The 11,721-nt window shown below is 39.2% G+C and overlaps 1 protein-coding gene across 9 annotated transcripts in view; it reads left to right on the top strand.

The window, feature by feature from the left end:
- Window positions 1-9,724, top strand: part of ctbp2a (C-terminal binding protein 2a) — a 111,654-nt gene extending 101,930 nt beyond the window's left edge. For 7 of the 9 annotated variants that reach the window (XM_006630413.3, XM_069189003.1, XM_015346809.2 and 4 more), the window contains 4 exons: window positions 60-190; window positions 1,773-1,900; window positions 2,302-2,419; window positions 7,310-9,724. In XM_006630413.3, the coding sequence (XP_006630476.1) occupies window positions 60-190; window positions 1,773-1,900; window positions 2,302-2,419; window positions 7,310-7,490 (558 nt within the window). In that variant the 3' untranslated portion in view covers window positions 7,491-9,724. Of the gene's footprint in view, window positions 1-59; window positions 191-1,772; window positions 1,901-2,301; window positions 2,420-2,848; window positions 2,924-5,703; window positions 5,770-7,309 lie in introns of all 9 variants that reach the window. The other 2 variants (XM_015346805.2, XM_015346806.2) reach the window with 2 other exon arrangements.
- Window positions 9,725-11,721: the final 1,997 nt, after the last annotated feature.

Below are 11,721 nucleotides of genomic sequence, written 5' to 3' on the forward strand. Positions count from 1 at the left end.
CGCAGCAGGGATCAGTCCAGAGCCCCACAGGGCCTCTCACTACTCTGTCCATTCTGCAGATGCGCCAGGGAGCGTTCCTTGTGAACTCGGCGCGAGGAGGACTGGTAGACGAGAAGGCCCTGGCTCAGGCGTTGAAGGAGGGCAGGATACGGGGAGCGGCGCTGGATGTCCATGAGTCCGAACCCTTCAGGTGAGGGAGACTGGAGACACAGGGCCAGATTCAAAGGACACTCGCCCCGGCACTAAATTCACTAAACTGCACATTCATAAAAACAAAAAAACAGGGTCTTTATTGTCACTGGAAACAGATGGCTTCTTCCACAGCAGATTAATTGCAATGTGCAGTTTTCTTTCAGTTTGTACAAAGTGGAAGACCGGGATTCTTTTTTTTAATTTAAAAATATTTTGGGTGACTGAAAGAGCTCTAAAGGGTCTGAAACATTTTATATGGGATGCTTTAAACCTTGATGTCCTTGTCTTGTTAAGAGAAAAAAATAGTTTAGTAGCAAATAAATGCTGAATATTACTCAGAGAGCTAACCCCCTCACTGAGCTGGCCCTACACCTTTACTGACACATGACAACTGTCTAATTAGCTGTAGCTCAGCAACAGAGAGCAGTGAAAAAATGCTGAAAAAGAGTTTATTAACAGCACACCCATAGTTCGTTAAACATGTTTTCTTGTTGTCAGTGCAGTTAGTTGTAAAACCTAATTGTCACCACCAAATCGTAGATCCCATGCATTCCAATTCTAAAGTTCTAATTAGAATTAGAATTAGAATCAGTTCTGGAATTAAATAATACAATAGTAGAAGTTGAAGAGAAAAATATTCGATCCAATCCATTTGTGATTACATAAGGCTTTATGAAGTGAGATTTCCGGAATGTACTTGTGTGTGTGATGAGTGTGAATACAGGTCCTGCACAAAAGGCACTTTTAGGTTGTCACAGGAAGGCAGAGGGTAATACACACTGCTGATGACATAGTTGGGGCCCTGATTGAAGAGATGTGTAATAATCCTTATATTGAGGTTTATGTGGGACAAGGTGTCTTTTTCCCTTTTCCAGTTTAAAATTATTTTCCCTTTTCTGGTTTAATAGAGCGTACAGTCATTGAAATGCATGGGAACCATACGGTGTTAACTCTGAGAGAGGAGTAACACTGTCAGTAAACGATTAAGGGCTGTAATCCAGTTTCTGGGAATATCAATGAATCCATTCTTCAGAGACAGACAGACTTCGCCACACAAATAGGAGCCATTAGCTTAATGCCAATAACAAGGACTGCTGACACCTCAAGCACCATTACTTTATCCTGTAATATTTCTTATCCCAGACCAATGCCCCAGTTGAGATTTAAAGCCATACATTTCAAACACACTACCAGGAGCTTGAGCTTCTATAAGTGGATGTGAGATTAATAGGAAGGAAGCTGGAGTGTCCCTTGGACTCTTCTGTTGTTAAGCACCTTACTAAAGCTCATGCAGGACTCTCTCGCTTAAGACCTCTTGCTTTTTCAGGGCATTAGCTTCAGACATTCCACTGAGTTGAAACACAATAAACAGCTGACTGCAGAAATCTTTGCTGAGTGACTTGTTGAAAAAAAATCTTTCTTTTGTGTCCGCCTCAGTGTTTATCTGAGAACATTGAAACAGACCAGAAAAATGAGCAACCAAAGGCACAATTACAGTGGTCTTCTTAAGAGCCAGGCAGGGATGTAAGATGTGGCTCCTGATGTGATGTTGTCTGACTTTGATTTTCATCTTCATTAAGTTTTGCCCAGGGCCCTCTGAAAGACGCACCCAATCTAATCTGTACACCACATACTGCCTGGTACAGTGAGCAGGCATCACTGGAGATGAGGGAGGCAGCTGCTACAGAGATCCGCAGAGCTATCACAGGTTGAACTTCCCTTTCTCTCCTTGCGCTCTTAAAAAAAAGAAATATCCTGTACCTTGGGTTTGTTTTAATAGTAACCTGCATTGCTAAGAAGCACCTGGCATTACTACTTGGCCACCCTATTTCAACAGATATCACATTTGAATTGTGCCCAAACAGCTATTTTAAAACCAGGCTGATACCTTTTGTCATTATTATCTGTTATTATCAGTTTTTAAAAGACTTGGGGGCACCTCAGTTTGGTCTGGAAGGGAGGACCTTTTTAAATGGAATGTAACTGAAAAATAATTTTTAACTTAAATATTCTGTGGGATAGACCAAGTAAAATAATAGTATTTTTTTACTGACAACTCATTGTTTATAGTGGATTGTGCATGGTTGAAATAATGTTGTGTTTCCCCAGGCCGTATCCCAGACAGTCTGAGAAACTGTGTCAACAAAGAATTTTTCGTCACCACAGCACCCTGGTCGGTAATGGACCAGCAAGTAGTTCATCCTGAGCTCAATGGTGCTGCGTACAGGTAGGATACCGTGACACAGTGCTTACAAACATTATTATTCCTAGGCTGGGCTGATTAGAGGGTTTCTTTTCCTTTTCTTTAAATGTTTGTCCACGTTTGATTCCAAATCTCCCGTAAACCAAAATATTGTCTGACGCACTTGAAGAAATCTAAATACACCACGTACAGTAAAATCGAGAAAGTTAGAGGGCCTTTCAAAAGTTAAACTCATTTCTTTTTGATAAGTTAGGAGTGTAAATGGACACATCCAGATTAAGAAATGAAAAGTAAGGTTATAGACATACTATCTTTTTCCTGATAGAGTTTTTGGTAAATATTGTGTTCTTAAGAATTGCTTGGTTGTTTGAGTTGTTACTGCAAATTATAGGCAATTTAAATAGTTTTAGGCCTTCTACTTCAGTGTCTAAATGAACTGCTTTTTTCACACAGCAGAGTGAACCATATCCTACAAGGATTAGCAACTGCTGGTTACCAAGAAAAATTATTAACCTAAATCGTAAGAAGGTAATTACTCAGAAACAAGCCCATCTGAGCTGAGCTTTAAAAGGTCTTGTCAGCCCAGTCCCATTGTGTTTTGGTCAATTGATAAGGGGAGTGCAAAAAGAGCAGATTATGTCCTTTGTGTTTCTCACAGTTTTTCATTCTCTTCATGGTGTATTTGAAACCGTTTAAAACATTATACATAGGAAAAGAGCTAAAGTCACTGAAGACTAAGCAATATCTATATCCCAATGGCAAAGCCAACACATTTCCTCTTAACGATGTGCTGTGATTAAGAAGATATATTACCCTGCACCACAGTTCTTATTTCTTTATTGATGTCAGGGTTGCAATTATTAAGTTTCCATGTGTTTTATGCTAGTCTGGGATGTGCCCTGTTGAAGGTGGCTATGACAAAAAGGGTTTCCTGATCATGGGATTTAGAAGTACTTGAAGAAATCTTTTTGCTGGAGAACTACACTACAGTAGAGCACATTGCAGGTCACTATCACTGAATTAGAACTGCAAAATTGCAGACTTTGCAGTTACAGCACAGTACCTTGTAGATCACTATCGCTACTGAACTACAGATACAATTAAATATTTTAATTATTGCTGTCAATAGCAATTACAATAAAATGCCAGTGCATTATAGTACACTAAACTGAGCTGAATTTGGGGAAAAGGGAAGAAATGAAAAAATAATTGAATGTCAAGGGAAATAATGTTTATTACATACTTTTTAACTCCTCATACACAAGATTAAACAGTTTCTATATATCTTTAAAGAGCAAAATGTCATGTTATTTTTAATTTCCTGTTAATAGCTCATGATACGGGCTGTTTATCTTGTTACATTCACAGTATTTCCAGCACAGTTCTTTTCTTCTGCAGGGATTTATGCGTTCTAACCATCTTTTATTTTTTGTCTTTGACTTTATTCAGCTCCACATTAATCATTCACAGTCCACTACACTGCTATTTATGTGAGCCAATGATGACACAATGTATAGTTTTGATCTGACTCCAATCCAATTCAAACCAATGGAGTGAATTTTATATTTGAGAATTACACTGCTTCAGATCTGTGGTACAAAACTATCAAGATGGCATTTAATACAAACAAATACCCAGTAAAAGTGTCTTGAGTGAAATGTGAAATAGGTATTGCTAGGTAAATGTGTAAAATAATGAAAAATTGTTGTTAACAAGTGTGGTAATTTACTGTTGATAAACAGTATAAATTGGAAATGTGGAATACTAATTATAAACCTATGTCACTGAGTAACAGTTATAATACAGCACATTATAGATCAGTGCCATTACTGAATTACAGTTACAACACATTTTAGACTAGTGCCAATATTGAATTCCATCTGCAGTACAGCACATTGTAGACCAGTGTCATTACTGAGTCACGGCTTCAATATAATACATTATATTATATTGAAACCATGGACAAGGACCACGAAAGAATTTCAGCTATATAGCATATTACAAACCAATGTCACTACTGAATTACTGTAACAATATAAATATATTATAGATCAGTGCCACTACTGAATTGTAGTTACAATATAATTATAATTATAATAATGAATAATTGCACATTATTCTAATTAATATAACACATTATAGCCCAGCATCACTACTGAAATTCAGCCACAATAGAGCACATTATAGACCAGTGTCAGTACCTAATGACAAATACAGGTAGTGGACAAAATAATGGAAACACCAAACAATATGTGAATATGTATTAACTAATAAGGAGCTGGACTGTCCTTTGTCTTTAGAACAGTTTCAGTTCTTCTAGGAAACTTTTACAAGTCATACAAGTTTTTAACTATTTCTAGTGTGGTTTTGGACCATTATTCAAGAAAGAAAGCCTCCAGTTCTTTGAGAGCTGAAGAAGGTGGAAATCTAGTCTGCATTCTACTTCTCATGAAGGTTCCATGATGTTCAGATCTGGTGATTGGGGAGGCTATGGGTGGTGTTTGACTTCATACTAGTATTCATGAAACCTCTCTTGAATCTATTTAGCAGTGCGTATGGGGGCATTATCATCTTGGAATATATTAAGGCACCTGGTTGCCTAAAATGGCAGTAATACTACCACGCAGAGTAATTAGACTCAGTGATTCCCTAAAGATGTCTGGCTATACCATAACAACTCTACCACAATGTTTTAACAGTTGGGAACAGGCAGTGTGGGTTAAACTAAGGTTTCCTCTGGCTTTCTCCAAATATAATCCCATCCATCCTTCAATTCTGTGGTAATGTTTGAAGCTGTTGTGATATTTAGCAACTATCCTCTTAAGTGTCCATTTATCCCTGTCAGTGAGCTTTGACTTGATACCACTGTACCTCTTCCCTGTTTTCCTTAGTTTGGTGTATACCGGCATAAGTTTTGACACAGATCCCCTTTACATATTGAATAATTTTGCCATTTCTATTACTGAAACATCAACTGTTTTACCTCTTTGAAAATCAGTTAGATCTCTCAATTTGCTCCTGGAACTAACATATTAAAGTATTGTTTTAAAGACATCTTTTATAGAAGAAACATATTGGTGATTAGTGTTGATTATGAAACATAGAATCTTTTAACTGCAAATTAGTTACTTAAAAATGCAAGTCCTTTTTTGTGAAGTGTTCCCATTATTTTGTTCATGCTCTGTGTATTACAGAATATTATAGACGGACCACTGTCACTGTTGATTAATTGCAATGCCTGAAATTCCAGGGGCTGTAGTGCTCAGGTCATCATTTTCATTGAATACACGTTGCATTTCATGTTTCAGAATTGACAGCTCGGTGAACACCTGCTGATCTCGTCAGATCTTCTTAACTAAGCAAGGCTGGGCCTGGTCAGTACTGGAATGGGAGACCTCTAAGATAAACCAGGTTTCTATTTTGTGTAGTGTTGATGACCAGTAGGTGTCACTCTTCCCTCTGAACCATAATTTTCAAACAAGTACCCCAAGGACAGCATACAGGACACTGTGTTGTAGGAGGAGACTATGAAGTGACCTGAGGTCTTGACTACTTGATTATTAAAGATCCCTGTTCAAAAGAGCAGTTAATTCTTATGTTCTGGCTAAATTCCACTTTGGTCTTGAAAAGTTTGCTTCCAGAAAGTTCCCATCTTTTTGTTTTAATGGTGAACTCAGATTTTATTTAATACAGTCGGCCTACTAGCTTCCAAGATACACGGTGGCGGTCCCCTGAGATCGGCCCTATGACAACGTGCAATGAAATAAAATAGAAAAAACTGCACAGGGACATAACCTGCTGTACCCCTTTAAAGCACTGAAATATCCCCACTCCCACCACTCAGAAAAACACAATGAAAAATAACCTGTCTAGGGGTGTTAACAGTGCTCAAAGCAGCATGTTTTAGTTGTAAAATTTGGAATCTAAAAATTGCCAATAAACAGGTCGTTTTTCTCACATGAGAAATTTCCTTCAAGTGAATAATACATTTTCTCCTGTACTGGGCCAAATTACCTTTATTTTCAGAATGTCAGTGTTGTTAGTGTTTTTTGCACTCATGCTAAATTAAATTAACTGAACTGTAATAAGTTAGGTTTTTACACCAATTGCTTGCTGCTTATGTAGACGATTGAGAGACCCCAGACAGGCTGTTTAGACAGCTTTTAAAGAACCTGAAGTGAAGCACCATGCCTAAGTGTTTGCTGTGCAAAATCCTTTTGATCATCTATTTTTTCCTTTTGCTTTTGTAAGCAATCTTAAGGTGTGCTTGTTCTCTGCTTTATATATTTGACCTTTAATAAATTAGGGCTTAGGATAATTTTAAGTTTACAGTTACTTTGTTACTCTAAATGTCCTAAAATAAAAACATTAACAATAATATTTTGTTTTTTACCTTTACCTTCCTTGTAGAATTAGCTCACTGCTGCTGCGATTTTGCAAGAAGTCAAAGCAATACCCATCTTGTAGCACATGTATTTTGGGCACAGTCATTCTGGTTGTTGGATACTATATTAAATAGAAGCATAATTCCCTGAGTCCAAACTACTGCAGTGCACTAGAAAATGAATGCAGTGCTTTCTGAATGAGAAAATACAAGGGGAAATGCTTTGATATACAAGGGAAACCAATAGATTTACAATGTCATCTGCTGACTATAGGACCATACATTAATTTTAACTGCAGGAAATTACATTTTAAAGGGGTAGACAAAGGAAAATTGAGCAAACTAATTATATAAGGGAATGTCAGTATTAAACTATGATTTGGAAGAAACAGTGTCCTCAGGAGATTGTCAGAGATAAAATGAATAATTTAAAAAGAAAGCTTTTGAGGGCGAAAAACTCAGGTCCGGCTCTGACTGTCTGCACGTTGCATTAACCCTGCCTGTTCTGCCCTCCTGCCCTTGTCCTGCAGGTACCCGCCAGGTGTGGTGGGAGTGCCTCCAGGAGGGATCCCTGGGGCAATAGAGGGCATGGTGCCTGGCGGCGTGCCCATCCCTCACAGCCTGCCCGCTGTCACACACCCCTCACAAGCACCCTCACCCAACCAGCCTTCAAAGCACGGCGACAACAGAGAGCATCTAACTGAGCAATAGCACCAGAGCAACAGCGTTCACTCCAACACACACCCGGGACCAAGAGACAGTGAACACACCTGCCGCCACACAGGACTGGGAACGGCGACATGTTCCACGGATTTGTACTCGATTTTTTTTTTTTGTTGTTGTTGTTCTACGTCAAACTTTTTATTCTCATTTGGAAATAAACGCCAGTTTTCTTGGATGTTCCAGTGTTGATACTGTGCCGGCGGGCGGAACTGCTGTGCAAACTGCAGGGAGGCTCGCACCCTCATCCCCATCTTCCCGTTGTAGGAGGACTTGCAACCTGGCTCACTGGCCAGAGAGCGGAGAGGAGCAGCGATGTCCTGCGTGCCTCACCCGCCACCCAGCTCTGCCCAGCTCACCCCGCAGGACCCCGCGCCACCGTCACGTCACTTAACCTTGTTTCTCCTTGCTTTTATCTTTGAACCCCCGGACATGGAATATGTCTCTTTTGTTCCTCAATGTGAAAGAAAAAATAAAATGATTATTAAAAAGATATATATATTTATCAGCTCAACAGAGGAGGAAAACAAAAGTCGCTCACCGGAGCAGCAATCTAGAGAGTGAACTTAGACTCTTGCCTGACCTTCGAACCTTGCCCCAACAGTTTTGAGACAGTAGCTGCCTCACGGAAAACGCATGGTGAGGAACCGTCTTTCACACTTCCACCTGCTGTGTGGAGAACTGAGGGCTCAGGGTCACCCAGAGTACAGCCAAGAGCGACAAATTTCAAGAATCCTGTAAGCCCACAACACCTTCGCTATCGAGTATAGCAGAAATGTGCTGCATTCTGCAGAGGGTGTGCGTCCACTGAATGTTGAAAATAATGTTGACTTTCTGAAAGATCTGACAGCAGATTGAAACCCTGGAGAAAAACAGAGCGGTTAATGTCTGTGCATGGATTACATCACAACTAGCTTTGAACACAAGGATGTGTAAATATAAGAATTCAATTTTCGCAATTCCAGAAGATGTGCTAGCCTGCTGTGCCTACTCAGCAGGTGTCTTGGGTAAACCACAAGCTTTCTTGCTGAAGGTCCTGTATGGCTAGTCTATATTTCAGACTAGGAAGAGTAAATGCTTCAGAGGATCCAAACTTTGTAAATGCAATAGTCCGGCAGTTCAGATTATGATGGCAATGGATTCACAGGTGTTTTTTTTATACAGAACATTTTCACGATTAAAATGTAGCAACCTAGGTAGCAATTACATGATTACAGACTTTCCTTCAATACCTTGTATTTATGTACCCAGCATCCCTTGTCAGTGTTACATAGCACACAAATGCAGTATTTATTTTACCCAGGCCACTAATTCTAGGAGCCACTTTCAACGTGAATTCTTATAAAATTGGTGCAGGTTTTTCTGATTGAGAAATACTCAACAAAACATAGGAGATTCACCAAACCTATAATTCCTTGCATTTATATTGCACTTTTCATCCCAAAGGATCTCGATGCTCTTAACATATAGGAGGGCATCCACCTCATCCACCGCTGAAGTGCAGCACCTGTCCTGGTGCCAGTTTGCACTGGCAGTTCAAGTACAGCAAGTGAGAAACTGATTCAGACATATATTTTGAATCTCTTTTTCAGTCCTGCTAGAAGGGCAGACTTTTAAATGCTTTTGTTTTTACTGATCGAAATTGTGACACTGAAATTACAGAAGGTTACATTATTTCCAGGTTTTCTACAGATTTGCTGGCTGAGCTTTTAAAATCACAGACGTGTTTCTTCACTGAAAATTCTGGCCCAATCCTGTGGACTGGAAAGGGTTAGCGCAAACTGGATTTCTTACTGACTCAGGAAAACACTTTTTGCAGATTTTTTTCCCAAATTGTATCTGAAAAGGAAAAAAAATGTCATGATATTTTCTCTTCTCCCTGCCCTTTCTCTTTTCTTCATTGTGGTATTTTTATATAACATCACGTTTTTGGTGTTTAAAATTTTGCAGTCCTGTTAGATTTGTATTGCCTAGTTAAATGTTCTTATAACCATAGTCTTCTGTGAACCATCGTTTCTTTTATTTTGTTTTAATGAAGGTCTGTTGGAGCCTCTGGGTGCATGGTGCACTCGGTGAGAGATAGCTAAAACCTGTTAGTGTCCCAACAATAGCAAGAGATGGCTGCCAGCATTATTTGTTTTTAGTGTGAGTATTTGTATTTGTTTATTGTACAAGGTGAACATTTAGCATTCAGTGCAGTTCAAATAAAAAATACACTTCTGAAATCTGATTCGTTAATGAATGCTTGTATGCAACATTTTCCTCCACTTAATGTTCTTTTTGTTTCTATTTAGATCCAGATGAAGCATACAATAGTTTGACTGTAAGAAAGCGTGCCAGTGGCATGATTTTTCATTTTTAAAGCCATGATTTTAGTTAGGATTAGAGTGTAATAGGATATAGTCAATGAAAGCGATGTTGTGCAGTTGAACAGCAGATTTCTCTTTTTTTCATAGCTTACAGCTATTTCATCTGGCTGGTGTCGCTGTGCTGAGCTCTGTTCTGGATTAGGGCACCTTCCGTGTGGAGTTTACAAGTTCTGCTCATGTTCACGTAGGATTTTTCCTACCTGGTGAAGACATGCTGGCAAGTTGATTTGCCAGTTAATTAATGTCTCTAAATTGCGTACACGTGCGCTGGGTGTAGTCTCGCCTTGAGCCCTGTACTCTTGGGTTGGGCTCTGGGATTACCATGGGTTTCACCAGCGATCATGGCTTTGAGTCTTTGATCAGATTTCAGCTCTGTCCTGGTTAAGGTTGTTTTTTTTTTAGGGAACGTCTGTATACTTTATTCACATTCTTGTACATTTTCCAGATTGAGGATATATACTTCTAAATAAGGTTTAATGTTTTCTATATATGAATTATTCCTTACATTTATAAAGTGCTTTTCATCCCACATAAGTATACCTGTAGGTTAGGCTACACGTCATTCACCCCTGAAGGACTGCACCCACATGAGTGATGTGAGGGCTATCCACCAGCATTCCCATAACGCAGCACAGCAGGTGAAGGATGAAAGTGCTGAGTCGATTTAATCAAGAACAGAGGTCAGGTAAACCAGATCGAACATGCTGATGGTGACATTTTACACCTGAATACTCGCAAACAGTACCATCACACTTTTAGTTACTTCATGGTAGGATGGTAGGACCTAGGTTTAATCGCTGCCAGCATCCCTACTCACCATCCCAGGGCATTGCTTTAGAAATTCTGCAGCAGGGTGTTATCCCGAGGTCCACCACCAGTTACAGGGACTATCTGATTTTCCTTAAGAGGTGTCCGAGTGCGGACCAGGTCCTGCTTATCTTCAAGATCTGGAAGTATCAGACTATAAGGCCAAGATAATACATTATATTAAGACCGAATTTCACATTGCTTCAGTAGTGATAGAGTGTATTCGTACGTTTTTAAACAATTGCGAAGTTCCGGTTTTTATAGAAGTGGCTACCTACTGTAGCGCTCAAGATTTTTTAGTTCTTATTTTGTCCACAAGAGGGAGCAGTGGAACACGACTTTTCCATGTTTTGAGGCATGCCGAGAGCGGAAGAAAATTATGGTTGTCCTTTACTATTAAAATGCTGACTGAACCCCTTTAATCGTCAGTTCTTCTGAGACGCAGGCCCAGTTTCTTGCAGTAACCAGAATTATAAAATGGATCACATGAGAGGTTAAAAGATCATGTGAATAGATTATAGCAACTAACTTGTTCAAATAGTTTAAGATCACGCGGTTTTGTTCAACGGGATTTCTTTTCAACTGGGTAAGAATCCGTGACCTCCACCATATATTCTCATCAGCACATGGCTAAATGCGCTTTACAGAAACTGCTTTCATCTTTTTAGTTGCTTTGAAACGACAGAAATGTAATCATTCAGGAAACATCAAATATACAACGTACGTGTGCTTCAGAGTCTAATAAACACGTTTAGTGAGGAGCAGACTATCCTTTTACAGTTATCGCCACTTTATATGCAGAAGCAATACCGTGAAGAACAACTACGGTGAAAGTAGGCGTTTAACACCGGTTAAGATATGGATGTAACTATGTATATATAGGTTATAAGTCCACAAGCCTAACGAAATGCTATTAGAAATGTTAAGAAAGGATTTCATATATTATGTCGAACTGCTCACAATGGAAATGCTTTTGTTTGCTTGGATCCTTTTCATACATAAGCAGCAGTTAAAAGTACAGATACACATTTAAAGAGGCTCAGGTG

The sequence above is a fragment of the Lepisosteus oculatus genome, chromosome 4 (assembly GCF_040954835.1).
Source record: "Lepisosteus oculatus isolate fLepOcu1 chromosome 4, fLepOcu1.hap2, whole genome shotgun sequence".
In the NCBI taxonomy this organism is placed as follows: domain Eukaryota; kingdom Metazoa; phylum Chordata; class Actinopteri; order Semionotiformes; family Lepisosteidae; genus Lepisosteus; species Lepisosteus oculatus.